At 38.6% G+C, this 21185-nt stretch overlaps 1 protein-coding gene across 1 annotated transcript; it reads right to left on the reverse strand.

Moving 5' to 3' along the window:
* Window positions 1–2305: 2305 nt before the first annotated feature.
* aup1 (AUP1 lipid droplet regulating VLDL assembly factor) lies at window positions 2306–20884 on the reverse strand. Its single transcript, XM_061929305.1, has 12 exons — window positions 20408–20884; window positions 19903–20040; window positions 16914–17064; window positions 14305–14492; window positions 13121–13193; window positions 12849–12922; window positions 10575–10641; window positions 7134–7236; window positions 6927–7064; window positions 5049–5188; window positions 4874–4962; window positions 2306–2795 (listed from the first exon to the last, which is right to left on the reverse strand). Exons 1-12 carry the CDS (start codon window positions 20446–20448, stop codon window positions 2750–2752), a joined length of 1248 nt encoding a protein of 415 aa, XP_061785289.1. The 5' UTR covers window positions 20449–20884; the 3' UTR covers window positions 2306–2749.
* Window positions 20885–21185: the final 301 nt, after the last annotated feature.

A 21185-nucleotide genomic window follows, 5' to 3' on the forward strand; every position in this document is an offset into this window, starting at 1 on the left:
TGCCACGCTTTTTAGTCATATTATTAATTATAATGCAATTATGTTTTCTTCCTAATTACACACATGCATTTTTGCAACTTGTTGCATCAATCATCACCATCATTTTACATGGAAAAAGTACTAATAGTAACAGATTTGGAGCAGGTTTTTTACAATCTGATCTCAAATTGAAACATTTTCCCCCTGTTCAAATGAACATATTTTCACACATGACCACTAGAGGTCAGCATAATTCCTGTTGACGTCACTCGTCGTCGGCGATCACTCGAAACGAGTATGATTGTCCTCCTGTTGGTGGGATTGCCTTTAGGAGAACGCCTGTGCGTGGAATCTTTTAAAGTGGGGAGACTAGTGCACAGACAGTCACCACACTATCCTTGGCAAAGAGAAGGCCAGGGTCCAATAGCATGGAGAAAAAGACAATTGGGGGCCCATCTTTGCTGCAGCCTTCTTCCGCCTTTGTGACTGTAGTGGAGCTTCTATACAACCATCATTCGCCCACTCCGCCGTTGAGGTCTTTTTCAACGAGGGAGACGCGCAGTCGCAGACTCCATTGTCACTTCTTCGCTGTGGGGAGCTGTATCCGGTGGCAAGGGAAACCTGCAGGACGCCTGGCAACTCCTCACAGCTGCAGGAGGCTGCCGGAGCTCCGGTCTGTCGGAGGACCACCTATGGTGTGCCTACCAGCTCTTGCTTTTCTCTCAGGGTGTGCTCCCGGCCCTAGCCTTTTGTCTTCCCAGACTAACCCACAAGGCAGCGGGGCAGTGGTTAGGTGACGCCAGGGCATGTCCACAAAGTGGGCCTGCGCATCACGCCTCTGAGGACCACTGCAGCTCCGAGATCCCCTGCCACGTTTGCCTTGGGCCGCGTGGCCCTAGTTACCGTGTGTGGCCACATGAAGGCCTGACAGGAGTCTTGGTGAAGGAGAGGCTGTGTACTGGCAGGAGAAGACCGACACACAATGCTGCTTCTCCGTTCACCACAAGGGCTAGCCAGTGGCAGTGTCTGTAAGCGAGAGGTTAGCAAGCAGGTGGGAAGTAGACATGCAACCTTCCCTCTAACTACTGCACTAGACACATCACAACACCTTGTAGGCTGGGCCCACACACACACTGTTGACGTCACTATGGTACGAATCAAACGCACCGGTAGTACCATTGTCAACGGGTGCAGTGGCGTGTGTCTCTAATTCGAACAACTGGGAGGTTGAGGCTGAAGGATCGTTTGAGTTTAAGAGTTATGTTTAGTACTGATATGGTGCTCCTGGGAGAGGCCGGGACCACCAGGTGGTCTAAGGAGAGGTGAAGTGAATTATATTTATATAGTGCTCTTCTCTTGTGACTCTTTACATTGTGAAATCCAATATCTAAGTTACATTTTTAAACCAGTGTGGGTGGCACTGGGAGCAGGTGGGTGTGTCTTGCCCAAGGACACAACGGCAGTGACTAGGTTGGCAGAAGCGGGGATGGAACCCTCAAGTTGCTGGCACGGTCACTCTACCAACCAAGCTATACCGCCCCAAGAGGTATAGCTGCCAGAGGTGTCTCTGGCGGCAGCGCAGGTCGGAATGGAACAGGCGATAGGTCAAAGCCCCAGTACTGCTCAGTAGGGGTATGGTGCCCGTGAATAGATACTGCAGTGCGGCCCGAGTATTACAGCGAGACTTAAGTCAAATAGGACATATTTAGAACAGACTACTACTTTATAATACATTTACATAACTCGAACACATCCATTCAGTGTTTTATCTGGGAACAACTTATCTAACAATATTGTGATGCAATGCTTGTCATTTCTTGAACAAGACATTTCCTGTTACTCAGCTTCAAAAGATTGATACCTGTTTATATAGACAAATGTGGGGTATTAAACAGCAATATTATTCAACTAAGGACACATATTACACAGTATGTCTAGCTTGTGTGCTATTGTGTGCTTGGCTGTTGTGTGGCTGCCAGTTGCTAGTCTCATATAGCCTACCATGTCTACCTTTTGTAAATGAGTTGACAAAAATACAAGAAAAGACTAACCTTGTGTGCTTATTGGAGGACATTTAGATGTTACCTGGCTGTCCAGCTTAACACAAATAAACATGCTGTTGGGCTGCTTGTACCAAAGATTATATCACACATTTTACATACAATCACATGTCATCCCACACTTAATTTTGCAGATATGGGAATATCAATATCAGGCCAGGAAACACCTAGCTGGAACATATGTGACCAATTTGGTTTTGTCTATTTTTTAAACCATTTAATTAATAGTTGCGAAAATAGGACATTGAATTTAGCCCTATAAATAGCTTCCTGGTATTTGAATAAAAACAATGTTTTTATTTGATGGGAAATGTATTTACTGTAAATTCAAGTGATGTGAGTGTTGATCAGTCACCAAGGTTGTGTCTTAAATGTATATGAAAGATAATAAATCTTACTCAAAATTAATTCATTTTGCCAAACAAAAAAAGCTTGTTGGCAAGCGATGGCAGAGTTTTGATTTTCTGTGAAACATTGCCCGGACAAGCTAAACTTTATTTTATTGGACAACTCTGGACATTATAAAAATAAATAGATGATTCACAGTCAGCATCATAATAAAAAGTGTTATCAAAATGACGCATCAGCAAGAATGAAGTATTGAACATGCACAAATCACTGAGTCTCTTTTTCAACATCCCGTAATTTGACTGAGTATAAAAATCATCTTTCAAGATAGACAGATTAATTGAATGCTTGATCCAAAGTGTTCAGTGACCGTCTTCTTGGTCCAACCCGTGTTTTTCAATATAGCGTCTGGAAAACAAATAGGAAGAGTTACACCATTTAATGACATGACGGCTGTTTCAGACTCAACACATATATCATCTTCAATGCAATGAAGAGAAGCATCCATGCATCCACCCATTTTCTACCGCTTGTCCCTTTCGGGGTCGTGGGGCATACTGCACGTTTTAAAAAGTGTATCCTAACCACCCATTTTCTACCGCTTGTCCCTTTCGGGGTCGTGGGGCATACTGCACGTTTTAAGAAGTGCATCCTATCGGAGTCACTGACCTTCATGGTTTTGTTGCAATGCTAATGCAAGCCAGGATGGATTTGCAGCAGCTTTTTCACAAAGTTGTGGCAAAAGTTGCAATGTTTTGAGGCTTTTTTTCCCCAATAATGTAGAAGCAACTTGTGACTGTATCAATTTGCAATACATTTTTTAAGTGCTCCTTGTAACCTTAGCCTAAAAAGCACAGAATTTCAACACAAATTGGAAAACAAATACTGTATTGATGTCTTACTTGTTTTATACCACACAGACTTAGAAGTAGACACTATATGGTAGTAAAAGCACAGTCTGTACTTGGAACTCATTGACACATTACTGTACTGTTTTAATTTATTACAATTAATAATACTAATAATACATATAATTACAGAACGAAACACCACCAAATGCTTCCTTATTGTCCATTGTCTGCCACAAGTTGTAGACATTCTCTATGTATGTTTTATGCTTGAAAAGTGTTTGTCCATCTTAAACATTCATTTATGTTCCAACAAATTTACCCACACATGTCAAGAACTGTTGCGAGCGATCTATAGCACTCATTTATGTTAGTAAATGAGAGACGATGAGAGATTATCATCACACTTCAACTTCTCTCTCATGTAAATGCTGTCACTTTACTAGGCCAGCATTGCAAATTAAAATATGTTCTTAATTGTCTTACCCTTTATAAATAAATACATTAACACATGTAAATAAATGTTTTTATCCAACATTATCCAAAAGACTGAGCGCTGTAGACAGGAACAGGAAGTAGGTCTGAGCTACGTGGGAGGACAATAATTGTGCCATTTGATCAATAAAGAGTTGCTATATGTTGTTGCTCCTGCTTTGTTTACACAAGAAACAAACAGTTTTGATTAGACCGATGAAATGTGCATTTGAGCGCCACTTAACGCTTAATGTGAAGAGAAGTTGTGAGGCTACACATACTTTGCCTGGATTTGCATGAATCGGCGCAATCCTGGAGGGACTGACAAGCGTAAATCCCTGAAACAGTGCTATTTACATCCCGTGAAATAAAACAACACAAAATATAATACGCAATATAAAATCGATAAATGCACAATACAATTGCCTTTGAACAACGATGTGTAGTCAGTAGAGTATCCTGTACATTGTTGATCTGATTGCATATTTAATACATACAATTGAAAAGATTAATATAAACGACCTAGAACACTGGAAATCATTTGGTATTTGTCCACGCTACATAAAATTACATTTTACCTTCAAATATTATCTTTTAAATCCTTAGGAAATGTTATATGCTTTTATAATTGTACTACTCCCTTTCTCAACTAAACTTTTAAGTGTATTTTATTTTAAAAAACAAAAACAAGTTATTTAATATTCACACTTTAATGGGGTTTCACCAAGTCCTGTTACCTTAACACATAACCACTTCTGAAATATGTGGAATATTCTTCAAGTCACATGAGCCACAGGAAGTCGCATCTTTCACAGCCTCTGTCGGCCAAAAGTCCACAAATTTATTTTTCATGTATATTCCATCATATTTCAACTAAAATCTCAGCACAGACCTGTTAAATTATTTTTGACGGTAAATGTTGTTTTTTAATATTTTTGTTTTGTTTTGTCAATGAACTCTAATGTGCTTAGTGTCAACATGCTATTAGCATAAATGTAATATGGCTATATTTCATGCATTTTTTAATTCTGTGCTAAAAACTTCCTCCTGTCACTCAAATGTTTTATCCTTGGCTTTATTTTGAGAGCGCTACAACAAGCAGATCTATCTTAATCGTATCTTTATTGTACAATACTCCTTTACGAAGATATAATGGAATCAAACCTTCGTGCAAAATTGTACAGCGCTTCTTTCCTCTCCTGGAGAGACAAATGTCTGTCAGCTGGGGATTTCGCAAAAGGTTTGCCAGCAGACTGTGAAGAAGATTATATAAAATGAAGATTGCTTTGTAATATATAGTAACATAAACCATGAACAACGAACATGATCAAAGTGAAACCTTTGTTGTTGGAGTAGAACTAGAAGAGTATGTGCTGTTCATTGACGCTCCAAAGGATGACGTCCCAGTTTCTTCCACTGAGGCTTCCGCCCTGTTCTCCAAGAGGTTTGTTATGGTGAGGTCAACACAATTGGTTTTTGCTGTGGAATCATTCAAAGGCAAGTGTTATGCACTGCAAATAACCAGTGCAAGTCATACTTGGCATGGTGTTTTAAATAATTACTTGGTGTGGTTCCTCTTTTCTGGACTAACAGGATAATTGACACTAGGGCTGCACAATTAATCAAATTTTAATCATGATCACTATTTTGGCTGCCATGATTAAATGAGGGTGATCGTAGGTGATATTAACATTTAAAATACAGGCTCCGATGAATATCATATCAAACTCTTTCACAGCCCACAGTGGCAAAGAAAAGTCCTGTGAATATGCTTCCGCCCATTTAGAGGGGCCATTGTGCATTGGCACAGAGTTTCATTACCACACTGACTACCTTGCCGGCTGGCATGAACCAACTTTTCAGGGCTGCTGCAGCCGGTTGCATTGTTACACTTCTGTGTAGTCTAGGTGTGCGTTTAAGACCGCACTGCTATTAGATGGTGACAGGTGTGGGTGGACGCTTGCAAAGGCATAAAAACCAAGGGGACAATATTGGAGACGGACACATTTCTCCAACCCAAAAATGATACAGCGGAAGAGAAACATTGTTAATTTAAAAATCTTTAACTCTCATGTGTGAAAGTGCAACACAGCGTTGTGTCACTTCACTCTGACTCAGTGTTAAGGACAGGAGGACATATAGCAAAACTGTGTGTAGGGAACATTTCCATGAATATGAATAACGTCAACACTAACTAAAATGTTTGAATGCAGGCTATAAAAGGACTTGTCAACTGCAGATACGTTGTTATTCATCACTTATATGAATTTGTGGATGTCAACATGAAACATTTTCATTCGATGAATGTGCTGATCATATGTGATGTGGCCTGCATGGTTCAACACACTATTTAGTCATTTTGAGTAACCACGTGGTTGGGAACAGACTTCAAGCTGGCAGTGTGCACGATGGCTAACTTGTTGTTGACTATAAATAATCTATGTAATTGTCCTAATATTAATCCTTGTGATGTGCATTGAGCAAGTGCTCCGAAAATTCTATGTTCCGTCATTACAGCATCATTACAAGTTAGTTGTTAAAGTTAGCGACTTGCTGTTTTTTGCTGGTTTAATTATGTCATAGCTTTGAGTCAAATTATTTTTTGAACGTCTTACCCATTGTCTTTGTTTTCTCATCCTACAGAGAAGGGAACCTCAGATGCATGGCTAATTTAATTCCGATTTGCATAATAAATAAGAATCGTGAACATGGAAAGGAAAACCAATTCAACATGTGCACTCAATTGCATGTTGATTGGAATGTACAAAGTAAATGTGCTTGGTTATTTTTTTACACAAACTTTTATATATTTGTATATTTTTGTGCATACAACATTTTCTAGATTTGAACGTACAGGAGTTAAAATAATTTTCAGGAGTAAATCAACGCTGGTCTTTTTACATTATTCCCCTGCTCCATGTTCACAACAAAGACCTTGTATGGTTAACGTCACATGACACCAGTAAAGGAAAGTGCTTACTGGTCCCAATATGGACCTTTTTTCTTTACTTAGTGTTAGGTTGCCATTGTTTTTTTAGGGGACAGTCAAAGTACATTTCTCTCACCAGACACTTAATATAGGATAATTAAAAAAACATGATGCTGCAGCACATCAATGCAATGCCATAATCAATTGAAATAGGATTTTGGTTGAGCAGAGGTCAGCACAAAGAGGATATGGGATGGATGAGTAAAAATGTGACTGTACTTCATTTACCCAAGTCCTTTACAATGATGTTCAGTGGGATGTGAGGCAGTACATCCTTCACTTGCTGGGCCATCTTAGCAATTCTGCGTTCATCTGTTCCCAAAGTCGGCACCATGAAACCCAGGCCTATAGAAGCAGGCCTCACGCCTACAATGACAAATCAATCAAAAAGCAAATACAATACTCATTCACGAGCATGTTGACTGATTTGCTTACTTGTAGACGTTGGCGGCACAGCATGTCGTTTCCTCTTGATGTGCTCTGCTTTGTCAGCTCTAGTGAGCTTTGTGGAGACCAAGCCCAGTTCACAGGCCAGTAGCTGAAAAGATGGAGGCCCACCAAGTTCACACTTTTGTAAGCATTTTCCCTTATAATAGCATATTTACATTAACAAACTGAACAAGCAGCAAAAACGCAGCGCAAACACAGCAATATACAGTACAGTGGTTCTTTGACATACCAGTTTTTATATACAAGCCTCCTCCTTTTTTGCTTTGGTTTGTGAGCTACAATGTAGGTAACAAACCATCCTAAAATGCTCTCATAATATGCCACAGCAAGTACCGTAACATCCGCACAGTGTCTCAATCGAAAAGATTTGCACATTATGAGGTGTGACGATCATTAAACAAAAACTATTCAGTTCTGCCTTTCTCCTCCACCTCCACAAGTCCACCATACTGGAGTGTGAATGTTGTCTGTCTATCTATGTTGGCCCTGTGATGAGATGGCGACTTGTCCGGGGTGTACCCCGCCTTCCGCCCAAATGCAGCTGAGATAGGCTCCAGCACCCCCCGCGACCCCGAAAGGGACAAGCGGTAGAAAATGGATGGATGGGCATTTATTAAAGTCAAATACAAAACCCCAAACCAGTGAAGTTGGTATCTTGTGTAATTCGTAAATAAAAACAGAATACAATTATTTGCAAATCCTTTTCAACTTATATGAAATTGAATATACTGCAAAGACAAGATATTTAATGTTCGAACTGAGAAACTTTTTTTTTTTTTTGCGCAAATAATCACATTGCAACCACCAATTGCAAAAAAACTGTTACAGGGGCATTTTTACCACTGTGTTACATGGCCTTTCCTTTTAATAACAGTCAGTTAACGTTTGGGAACAAAGAAGACCAATTTTTTAAGCTTTTCAGGTGGAATTATTTCCCATTCTTGCTTGATGTACTGCTTAAGTTGTCCAACAGTCCAGGGTCTCCGTTGTCGAATTTTACGCTTCATAATGCGCCACACATTTTCAACGGGATACAGGTCTGGACTACAGGCAGGCCAGTCTAGTACCCGCATTTTTTTTACTATGAAGCCACGCTGTTGTAACACGTGGCTTGGCATTGTCTTGCTGAAATAAGCAGGGGCGTCCATGATAACGTTGCTTGGATAGCAACATATGTTGCTCCAAAACCTGTATGTACCTTTCAGCATTAATGGTGCCTTCACAGATGTGTAAGTTACCCATGCCTTGGGAACTAATACACCCCCATACCAACACAGATGCTGGCTTTTGAACTTTGCACCTATAACAATCCGGATGGTTCTTTACCTCTTTGTTCCGGAGGACACAACGTCCACAGTTTCCAAAAACAATTTGAAATGTGGACTTGTCAGACCATAGAACACTTTTACACTTTGCATCAGTCCATCTTAGATGAGCTCAGGCCCAACGAAGCCAGCGGTGTTTCTGGGTGTTGTTGATAAATGGCTTTCGCTCTGCATAGTAGAGTTTTAACTTGCACTTACAGATGTAGCGACAAACTGTAGTTACTAACAGTGGTTTTCTGAAGTGTTCCTGAGCCCATGTGGTGATATCCTTTACACACTGATGTCGGTTTTTGATGCAGTACCGCCTGAGGGATCCAAGGTCACGGGCATTCAATGTTACGTGCAGTGATTTCTACAGATTCTCTGAACATTTGGATGATATTACAGACATAAGATGGTGAAATCCCTAAATTCCTTGCAATAGCTCGTTAAGAAAAGCTGTTCTTAAACTGTTCGACAATTTGCTCATGCATTTATTCACAAAGTGGTGACCCTCGCCCCATCTTTGTTTGTGAATGACTGAGCGTTTCATGGAAGCTGCTTTTATACCTAATCATGGCACCCACCTGTTCCCAATTAGCCTGTTCACCTGTGAGATTTTCCAAATAAGTGTTTGATAAGCGGTCCTCAACTTTCTCTGTCTTTTTTGCCACTTGTGCCAGCTTTTTTGAAACATGTTGCAGGCATCAAATTCCAAATGAGCTAATATTTGCAAAAAATAAACAAAGTTTTCCAGTTCGAACATTAAGTATCTTGTCTTTGCAGTATATTCTAATTGAATATAAGTTGAAAAGGATTTGCAAATCATGGTATTCTGTTTTTATTTACGATTTACACAATGTGCCAACTTCACTGGTTTTGGGGTTTGTACAAATAAGGCAGCCAGAGATGTATACCGCACTTCTCTTTTGTAAAGTAAATCTGTCTAACAGATATGGACATCTTCATCAACAATATGATTTGCCTGAGTGGCTGGACAGGACAGATTTATAAAAAAAAAAAAAATTATATTTATTTAACTTAGCTGGCCAGATTGTAGACGCTGGAGGGCCAGATTCGTAGTTTGGGGACTACAGTTCTACATAGTTCACTGATAAATGTAAAATGCATCTTAAAATAAAAATTTCAAGTACTGTATGTACACTAGATGACAGTAATTTTTTATTGTGGAAACTGAATCAAAAAAAGAATGACATTCAAATGATCCATCCATTCAGCCTTTTCTACCGCATATCCCATTTCCTTTTATTGTAATTGTACAGCAAGTAGATCAGGTTTTTGCCACCTAAAATGAAAAATAGTCGACTTCTTGTACTGCCTTGCTCACCACTAGCTCTGCACAGCAAATCAGTCCAGTGACACTTTGCGCCCTTGAGTTACAATCGACCCAAAACATGACTTAAAAATGTTTATTAAAAAAAATGGCTATTAAGAAATTTAAATTAAATATTTTTCACACCCCTACATTCTATTGTACTATTGTTTCTAGTGCTGTCAAATATTCATCCATCCATCCATTTTCTACTGCTTGTCCCTTTCAGGGTCACAGGGGGGCTGGAGACTATCCCAGCTGCACTCGGGCAAAAGGCAGAGTCCACCCTGGATAAGTTGCCACCTCATAGCAATTTAACAAATAATTATTCGCAACTAATCGCTGTAGTTAACTCGTAAAAATGTGTCCAGTTAGAGGTTGTTTATCTTTCATAAGTGTACCTTAGGCACATCATTTTCAAGTTGGTAACACTATCAACATGGGACTGACTGGACAATTTAATCGTGTGTTAAAAAAATAGTGCCGTTTAAGGAAATTTTCGTTAACTTTGACAACCATCATTTTTACACAATACCTGTTTTTAAGTACACATTTCCTGTTTAAACATATGTAATAAAAAATGACAGCTGTTTTGGGGGGGTTCTGGGCAAATAATGGCATTTCAATTCATATCAATGGACAAAACTGATTTGGTATCAGAGTAATGTGAGTTACAAGTTAAGATGCGTAAAGGACTGTACATCACTGTACAATTACAAAGAAAAGATTGAAGTGATTACATGATTTTAAGTTTTTTTAAGTATGCTTTTTCAACTAGTTCTTTTTTACCTCCTGGACTTTGTTGGCAAACTCCTGTGAGGACTCATCATCTTGTCGGGAAACTGGTGGTAACCAACTGAGGACAGAGAAAATATAAAGTTAGGATATTTACAAAATATCAATTATCAAAAATTGTGGGTTGTTTTTCAAAATACTACTCCTGAACAAAACTTGAAAATATTACAAATACTCTTGCTCCCGTTTCCTCTTTCTGCATTTTGATGGTCTTTTTACAATCTGATTACAATCCACATTGCAAGTACTTGCAATTCACCCCCACTCTTAAATTGGTCATATCCTCATTTTAAAAGGTTATTGGATTCCAGTTGGGCACTATATTTTATTTTAATGAAATACTCCAAAAATATAAAGTTGTGTACAGGGTAAATCTGCCGCCCTATCCTCTTGGCCTTACAGATGTGGCCGCCTCCTCCCCAACCACGCCTACTGTTTTGCGGTTGGTCAGGGGTCGAAGGTTAGAGAGCTGTACATTAAGTGTTCAAAGCAGAAGAGCAGTGATCGCGAGATATGTCTTCAGCTGCCCAGAAAACAAAGAAATGCTGCCTTACTCCAATTTTGATACACCATTCTTTGTCTGAAAAAAACACTTTCCAGTTGCCATTTTCAAAAAACGCGGCAAAAGGGGGCAAGGAAGCGTTAAGTTGTCATTCATGGACATCCTAAATTTGTGACGTGAGAAATTCAAAATTCGAGGGTGTCTTGATGCAACTTTTTCACATCTGATACAACACCGATATTGAGTATTGGCTAATAGCAATACAATACAATATCAGTAACATACTTTTATTATTTTTGTAGTGTAGAACATTAGAAAAGGTTTGATTAAGCGAAATTAGTCAAACAGATGACATTGAAAAACACTAACCTATGTATTAGTAACTATCTGGAATGGACTTATACTGTCTTTAAGTTGAAGTGGAGTGGTAATAGTTTCTTTGGCAACATCAAGTGGTCACAATAATTCAATACAGTAAGGTCATGGGGCAGTAAGTCGAAAGATGTAGACACTTTTGTTACTGGATACTTTCTAATAGGCCTCTCTACCTTGGAGAGACTGTATGTGTAAGTAATATGCAACTATAATTATTTTACAATTGTTAATATTGACAAATGTGCTGTTTTAGACTGAACCTAAAAGAGTACCACCTGTAATTTTGTCATGCTCGACAACAATAAAGCGTTCTATTATATTATATTCTATACTTGTTACGTCAGTCTAGCTTGTGTGCTTAGCTATTGTGTGGCTGCTAGCTCCTAGTAGTAGCCTATAGCCTACCATGTTTACCTTTTGTAAATTATTTGACTAAAAGGCAAGAAAATACCAACTTTGTGTTATTGGAGGACATTTAGATGTAAACTGGCTGTTCAGCTTTACACAAGTAAACACTCCGCAGGACTGCTTGTGTTGAAGATTTCATATGCGAGCCGATATAGTTTTGCTGAAATAACACTGATGTCCAATATCAATATTAGTGCTGTCAAATGATTAGACTTTTTAATCAGATTAATCCCACTTTTGAATAATAATGATTAATAATTTAAAATCACTTAAAAAAAAATGTTGGACACAATTGCAATGTTCCTGTGAGAAGGTTAAACAGGATTAGTTTTTTTAATGTTTTAAATAAATGCGCATCATTTATTTGCTCAAAACTTGATGACAATTTAATCTAAGGTGTACTCTGGAGTTAAATTTGCCAAGTCAGAGTTTCCTTACTCATCTTTGCACTGGCATATGCATTGACCTGATCACTGACCGTATAACAACCTTCGCCACCTATTAACCTAGTAATAATTCGCGTTTAAGGTAAAGGAGCATGTGCAGTCCTAATAAATTGTGCGCTTAATCGGCATATATACATGATTAATGCGATAATTTTTTATTATTCACATGAGTTAACTTGTTTTTTTTGACAGGCTCAATTGATATCGGATTGCGACACCCCTAAAAAAATAGCAAGCAGGGATAAGTTACTTCATGATATTGCACTTCATCATGTACAACAAGAATACAATATATTATATTACATGATAATATTATATTTATTTTATTTTATGTTTCAATGTCGGATAAAGGGCTTTAATATTTTGTTCAGGAGTTAATATTGTTTAATAAATAAAGGATGTGCAAAAGGATTCAGTGGGCATGCAACAAAATCATCAAGTTTAGAAGAAGAAAAACATACAGTACATATTGTGATGAAGTCACCACAAGATGCTGCAGCTGATAGAGATAATGATAATGATAAAGGTATTTAGTACCTTACATGATACACTGTAAATGGAGCAAAAAATGTCCATAAAAGCTCTGCCAACCAACTGGACTGTGGTGTGCTCTGCAAATATAAAAACACAAAAAATTGGATTTTGTTCAATTACAAAATATAATGAGTACCGGTATCTAATTGTATAAAAAGGTACATATTTGAGCCAACACACAGCCAAATAGGCAGTCAAATAGGCAGTGTCAGTTTTAACTATCTGTGTTTATCCTTTTCGTGCACATTTGAGACAAATGCAAAATATAAAATTACCAAAGCAATCAGGGGTCGTGCAACCCGTAAAGCCACAGGTTGAATGGAGTCCGTCAAAGAGAAAGGCCACGAACTGAGGAGGAAAGAAGACATTATTATGAGTGTTGTATAGCATGCTCTGCAGAAGTGCTTCTCAACTGGTTTGGCTGCGGGACACCTCTTAATGACCCAATGGTCATCACTACACACAGAGTGAAATATTTAATTTAAAGTTTACAACTAGTAAAACCTCCAAATTCAGTGTCTCATAAAATGTCAAAAAGTTGAATATTATAAACTACAGGTTAACAATCCGATCAAAATATTCACTTTCACCGCAATGGTTGTAAACGCTTCCCTCCTCAATGGCTCCACATCCGGGTCCTACACACTTTATACGTTGCCATCCACCGGCTTCAAACATGCATTAAATTGATCGTTCTGTTGCCACAATCGTTCAAACTTACACTTACCCATCCTATGCAAGTAATTCGGCTTTGCTGTGGGCTTTTGTTCAGTTTTCTCTGCTGCTCTGTTAAGCTGTAACAATACACCGCTGGGTGCGTACAGCACACTAGATGGTGATGCCGGGCAGCACAGGTAGCCTACTTTACTTTTGTTTTGTTGTTACATTATAGCGTCCTCAAAAATCCAAACATTTAAAAGCAAAACTGACGTTTATGCATGTAAATAAAGTAAAGTTATCAATTGCAAGCGCTGCATGTAACTAACTACAAAGATGGTCAAGTTGACTTAAGTGTTTGCATGTTACCGTTTCATTATTTTATCCGTTGAGTGGATAATTTACAATGAAAGTGTCAATACTGCCGCCATCTTCTGCCAGCGACAACAGGAGCAGCTGATTGCTTGCACCTGCGCTGATTGGAGTAGTGACAGCCAATCTAGTGGGCGTTTAAAGTCAGCTGACACATCATCTTTACACAGTGTCATGTGTAACGTGGGTTACACTTCAATTGCTATTGCCACATCCAGTGGACACATTTTGAACAGAAGTTTATTTCATGAAAAAAATGCAGCTAATTGTTATATTTCGCAAACTGATCTTGTGGGCCGCGGGCCGGATGAAACCTTTTCGCTGGCCGTACGTTTGACACCCCTGAACTATACAGATGTTGAAGTTGAGAGGCATCCTATTCTGATGTAGTAGATAGCAGCTATTGTGTCACACTCCTGTTTGCACTGACCTGAACTTAAGCAGACCTGCATGGCCATTTGTAGTGTCCTCCTCAGGAAGCAGAAGCAAGGGTGAGACAGCTTCCATGGAGCAGTACCTCTGTAGGAACTCTCCGATGGCTTCCTGGCCAGGTGCCGGATGGACTTCCATGAAACCTCGGGCCCAACATACAAAACCTGTGGAGCCCTCGAACTGGGGCTGATGAGAAGATAGATTAGTTAAAATATAACCATTCGTTTTAATGCCTCTTAAAAATTGCATTGGAATAAAACCTACACTATCTGAAAAACATGCCTTTAAAGTTTCACATAACTTATAACTAATAACATCATCATACATGCTGTCGCACTAGACCACCTGTGCATAGGAATAGGTACGAAATTAGACATTTTTATAGGTACGAACTAAAATCAGTCAGTACTATCAGGTACCGATTTACGTAAAATCTAATGGTACTATATTTCAAATTCCAATTATTTGTATTAGATATAACGTTACTTAGCCCTCCAAAAATAATCTTGTTCGATGCTCGACACAATAAACATCAATCTGGAAAGAAGTAGAAGTATGTGCAGCATGCTTTTATAAATCAGTTTTTTTCGCCATACGAACATTCTGAGGTTTGTGCTTAAGCATAGCTTTATGTTGGAATCCACACACAGTTGTTCAAATGAGGCCCTTGGTCATGCTGGAAGCTGAATTACCTTCAGCAACAGTCTCTCACTAGTTCCGAAACACTATTCACCCGTCACACATCGTAATTTAGTTTGAGTTCAATTACACTTTTAGTGACAGTTGGACCGATTAATTGGATTATAATTATTTCCTGTTGGTAGGGCTGCACGATGATGGCCAAAACAATAATTACAATTGTTTTTATCAATATTGAAATTATGATAATTAAATACGATTATTCATTACGTTAGGTAAAACAGTGTTTGTGGGGTTGCATGTGACACTGGCATCATGTAATTTTTTTATCAAATAGTCTAATAAAGTTAAAGTTAAAGTACCAATGATTGTCACACACACACTAGGTGTGGCGAAATTATTCTCTGCATTTGACCCATCACCCTTGATCACCCCCTGGGAGGTGAGGGGAGCAGTGAGCAGCAGCAGTGGCCGCGTCCCGGAATCATTTTTGGTGATTTAACCCCCAATTCCAACCCTTGATGCTGAGTGCCAAGGAGGGAGGTAATGGGTCCCATTTTTATAGTACTTAAAAAGGCTAGATGAACGTTATCCATATATTTAAAGACAAATAGTTGTTGTTTTGTTCATTATTAGTATCAACATGTCAGCTATTTCCCATTACATGATGCCTATAGCTCAATTTTTCCATATTTGACGGTGCCATAAAAAAACCTGACAAATTTAATGGGTGGCCCTCGAGTCATCAATTGGACACACCTGCTTGACCTAATTATATATTTGATCATTTGTAGTGTGAAACATGTACATTAAATGACAAAGTAAAAAAATATATTCATTTAGTGTAACAATTGAACTAATGTGAAAAGAGTGTCAATACACAATTACATTTCGGCCGTCAGTACGATCGGGTACCGATTTACGTAAAATTCATTTAGTGTAACAATTGAACTAATGTGAAAAGAGTGTCAATACACAATTACATTTCGGCCGTCAGTACTATCGGGTACCGATTTACGTAAAATCTGATGGTACTATATTTCAAATTCCAATTATTTGTATTAGATATAACGTTATTTAGCCCTCCAAAAATAATCTTGTTGATGCTCAACACAATAAACATCAATCTGAGAAGAAGTAGAAGTATGTGCAGCATGCTTTTATAAATCTGTTTTTTTTCGCCATACGAACATTCTGAGGTTTGTGCTTAAGCATAGTTTTATGTTGGAATCCACACACAGTTGTTCAAATGAGGCCCTTGGTCATGCTGGAAGCTGAATTACCTTCAGCAACAGTCTCTTACTAGTTCATAATTCATCATTCATAATTCAATAATTCATAATTAGGGAGCAGGTTTCGCCAGAACACTGGTCAAAAATGACTATATAACTATAACTAACTAAGTATTTGCAACAATGAGGGGGACTCACAGTGAAGCAGGGCGTCAAGAGGTTGATTACGTTGTGATCAAACTCTGTCCCGTGATTGCCTATGTAAGGTTTGGTTCAACTACGCACTGCAAAACATTCACAAAACACTATGTCACATCAACTGTTTTTTTAAAGTAATAACTTTCTGACATAAAACAACTCTCAGCAAAATGAAGAAAAAAAACAGGTTAACAATATTAATAATGTTAATGTTTCAGTTCGGCATGGTCGTGAAGTTTTGTGCTCATACACAAAGGCATCTGGTGTGGACGGGCGCGCGCTTCACAGGGCTGTTCTCGGCCGCTGCAGTTGTAAAAGTGTTTAATTTAATATGCAGCGAAGCCTGCTTTTTAAATGTTAATATCGCCGACGATCAACCTCATTTAATCGTGGCAACCAAGATGGTGGTCGTGATTAAAATTTGATTATTGTGCAGCACTACCTTTGGGCGAATTTGATTTTAAATTTCAACAAAAAAGAAGTGAAGCAGGGTCACAAAACATATTGTTTTCATTTAGCAACCATGAAGGGGTCTCACAGTGCAGCAGGGGGTCAGGAGGTTGATTATGTTGTGATCAAACTCTGTCACGTGATTGCATATGTAAAGTTTGGTGTTCTTGTCTCTGGACCGAGGATTTTTCTGTCTCACGTGCATCCCCAAGACCGAGCACATAACCCTCACAATGAATCTGTTAGGAGAGAAAGAAAGAAAAGTGACCTCTCAACCACATGAAACACCAAAGTTCGCGTCATTTCTGTTTATGACAGTATGATTGAACAGATAAGACTGTATGCTCACAGCTAATGGCCATATTTAATCAAGTTATCATAGCTGTCAATCTGCAACCTCTATTTCCTATACAATGACTGAGAAAAAATGGTGTGCTTTTTAGTACTTTAAAAGAATGACATTACAACTATGCAATTAGACAATGACATCATCTAGACTCCTGCAAACCACCACCGCAAAGAAAGTACAACGTTTTAGTAAAAATTAAGAGATGCAAAGAAAGTGTAAAGTGCCAAGCAACTTTATACTTCCAAAAACTAGAGGCGTCGAATAATCGCATTAACTGAGATTAATTAATTAGTAATGCTAAACACATAGATTTTTAAATTGGATTAACGTGATTAAAACACAAACGTTGCTGTCTCTGCATGCCTGCGAGTTGACTCGCCATCTTCTTGCTCTCGACTAAACGCAACACTGCCGCCACTCGGTATGAAGATATTATGTTGCCACGGCGAAAGAGATATCTCACTCTTTCAGAAGACTTGGACAGTGATGTTCGCAGCTATAAATAGTGGGGATAGGATTAAATATATCTAACAGTGTAAAATATTCATAATGAATATAAAGACGTATCAGAAATGTGTTAGCGTAGAGTAAAAAATGGTTATATACATTTTTTGTGTAACCTGCATCCATCTATTACACTAGCTATGGAGACATAGCGCCACTTCAAGGTGTGTTTTGACCCCCCATTAAGACTACTTAATACTATTATAGATCTGTGCAACAATATAGTGAGTTACTACATGTATAATCATGTGTACATTATATTTAAATATATATATTGATTCATTACATGTACAAAGATGCGTACATTATATTTAAAATCAATATAGTGATATTACATGTACAATGATGTGTACATTATATTAACTGACCTGTGTAAAGTTGAACCCCCCACCTTGTCCAAAACTCCCCAAACTTGTGCCAAACGTTTGTTTGTGCCGTTTGTTACGGTTTTTAAGTTATTCTAAAATACATTTTCAAAGTAGTGATGTCATCCATCCCTTGACAAGTTGCCACCTCATCACAGGGCCAACACAGATCGACAACATTCACACATTAGGGCCAACTTAGTGTTGCCAATCAACCTATCTCCTTTAGTCAATATAGTGAAATAGCAAATGTGCAATGATGTGTACATGATAATAAAAATCAATATAGCGAGATGATATTACTTCATACAAAACCCAAAACCAGTGAAGTTGGCACGTTGTGTAAATCGTAAATAAATACAGAATACAAATTTGCAAATCCTTTTCAACTTATATTCAATTGAATACACTGCAAAGACAAGATATTTAATGTTCGAACTGAGAAACATATTTTTTATTTTTTGCAAATAATCATTAACTTAGAATTTAATGGCAGCAACACATCGCAAAAAAGTCTATGTTGTCATATTTTACACTTCATAATGTGCCACACATTTTCAATGTGGGACAGGTCTGGACTGCAGGCAGACCAGTCTAGTACTCGCACTCTTTTACTACGAAGCCAGTAAGCCACGCTGTTGTAACATGTACAGAATGTGGCTTGGCATTGTCTTGCTGAAATAAGCAAGGGTGTCCATGAAAAAGAAGTTGCTTAGATGGCAACATACGTTGCTCAAAACCTGTATGTACCTTTCAGCATGAATGGTGCCTTCACAGATGTGTAAGTTACCCATGCCTTGGGCACTAATACACCCCCAAACCATCACAGATGCTGGCTTTGCGCCTAACAGTCCGGATGGCCCTTTTCCTCTTTGGTCCGGAAGACACAACGCCCACAGTTTCCAAAAACAATTTGAAATGTGGACTCGTCAGACCACAGAACACTTTTTCACTTTGCATCAGTCAATCTTAGATGAGCTCGGGCCCAGCGAAGTCGGCGGAGTTTCTGGGTGTTGTTGATAAATGGCTTTCGCTTTGCATAGTAGCGTTTTAACTTGCACTTACAGATTTAGCAACGAACTATAGTAACTGACAGTGGTATTATGAAGTGTTCCTGAGCCCATATGGTGATATCCTTTACACACTGATGTCGGTTTTTGATGCAGTACCGCCTGAGGGATCCAAGGTCACAGGCCTTGCGGCTTACGTGCAGTGATTTCTCCAGATTCTCTGAACCTTTTGATGATATTACGGACCGTAGATGGTGAAATCCCTAAATTCCTTGCAATATCTCGTTGAGAAATGTTGTTCTTAAACTGTTCGACAATTTGCTCACGCATTTCTTCACAAAGTGGTGACCCTCGCCCCATCTTTGTTTGTGAATGACTGAGCATTTCATGGAAGCTGCGTTTATACCCAATCATGGCACCCACCTGTTCCCAATTAGCCTGTTCACCTGTGGTATGTTCCAAATATCAATCAATCAATGTTTACTTATATAGCCCTAAATCACGAGAGTCTCAAAGGGCTAAATAAGTGTTTGATGAGCATTCCTTAACTGTCTCAGTCTTTTTTGCCACTGTGCCAGCTTTTTTGAAACATGTTGCATGCATCAAATTCCAAATGAGCTAATATTTGCAAAAGATAGCAAAATTAACCAGTTCGAATGTTAAGTATATTGTCTTTGCAGTGCATTCAATTGAATATAGGTTGAATGGGATTTGCAAATCATTGTATTATGTTTTTATTTACCATTTACACAACGTGCCAACTTCACTGGTTTTGGGGTTTGTATATTATAACCTTGATGGAAGTGTTTGGATGTTTTTAAGCACTAACAAACACATAACCATAATTACCTTTTAAGAAAACTTTCTGGTAGTGCACAACTGACCAAGAAAACGTGGATGCCAATAAAAATCCTTAATAACATCAAACAAATGCCAACTGGAAAGTAAAGCAGCAACAGCAGGAGGACAAGTGTATCTTTGGGTAACCTGTGGAAAAATGGAAAGCACATAGTTCAAAATAATGTTTACGGGGAGTAGGAAGCATACCTGCGTGTGTTAATAGAAAGCTATCGCTCTCAATCCAAGCATGTCGTTACAGTAAATCAATATAATGAACATAATGATGTGTTGACCTCCTATTTCCAAACACAGTTGGAGACTTTCGTTTTCGACACATTGCATTACGTGTCACTGTGTGTCGCCATAATAATGAACGCTTAACATTATGTCATGTTGATTCCGAAATATACACCGACAACTGAGACCGAACAAATAAGGTTTGAGGTATTTCGATCCAAAATGTAGTGGGTGATGTCAAGTCGTTACATAAGCTCGCAAGCCTTGTATGACTTACCGGCGAAAGTCGATCATATCTTCAATGTTGGGAGCCTCCATGTCTGTCAAGTGCAAGCTTTACTCAAAAGGACGCCGCTATTAAAACAACCACAACCTGGCTTCTCCCTAAAAATAAACCAGTCATCACGTTCACAACAACATTATCTTCCACGGGCGTGTACAGACCACTCTTCTGTGAAATGTTAATGTTCACTCCCAAGATTTTTGGAAGAAATTCAAACAAAAGGGCTTTGAGAAAACCAAGCCAACAAGTTTATGGCGTTAGCTTAATCGCTTATGTTAGCACTAGCACTGCTAGGACCGATGCGCCCTGATAACCTTAACGGGAAACACTTCCGGGGAAAATTTTACAAAATAAAAAAGCTAATGCGAATGAATGTTCCTCGCCAACACAGCTGATGCTAAGCTAAAAATAATACGCAGGGACATGTTTATGGTGAGTTAGTGACATACAAGTTGTGTAGCGTCCTAATAAACAAGCACATACACATTTTAATACGTCAGTGAGACTTGTTGGGTCGCACACGTCTTTGCACACGTCTCGATACAAACACATTTTATAATTAGCCAACGTTTATGTCAAGAATAAGAGTTGTTTTTTTTGTTCGTTCTTTTGAGGCAGTAGTTGTTTTTAGCTTCATTACTTTAAAAATAAAACTTCCCGTCACGCAAAATATATCTTATCTAATATTTTTGTTTTATTTCAATTACAATAATGTAGTGTGCAGCTGGGATAGGTTCCAGCGACCCCGAAAGGGACAAGCGGTAGAAAAATG

The sequence above is a fragment of the Nerophis lumbriciformis genome, linkage group LG34 (assembly GCF_033978685.3).
Source record: "Nerophis lumbriciformis linkage group LG34, RoL_Nlum_v2.1, whole genome shotgun sequence".
Classification (NCBI taxonomy): domain Eukaryota; kingdom Metazoa; phylum Chordata; class Actinopteri; order Syngnathiformes; family Syngnathidae; genus Nerophis; species Nerophis lumbriciformis.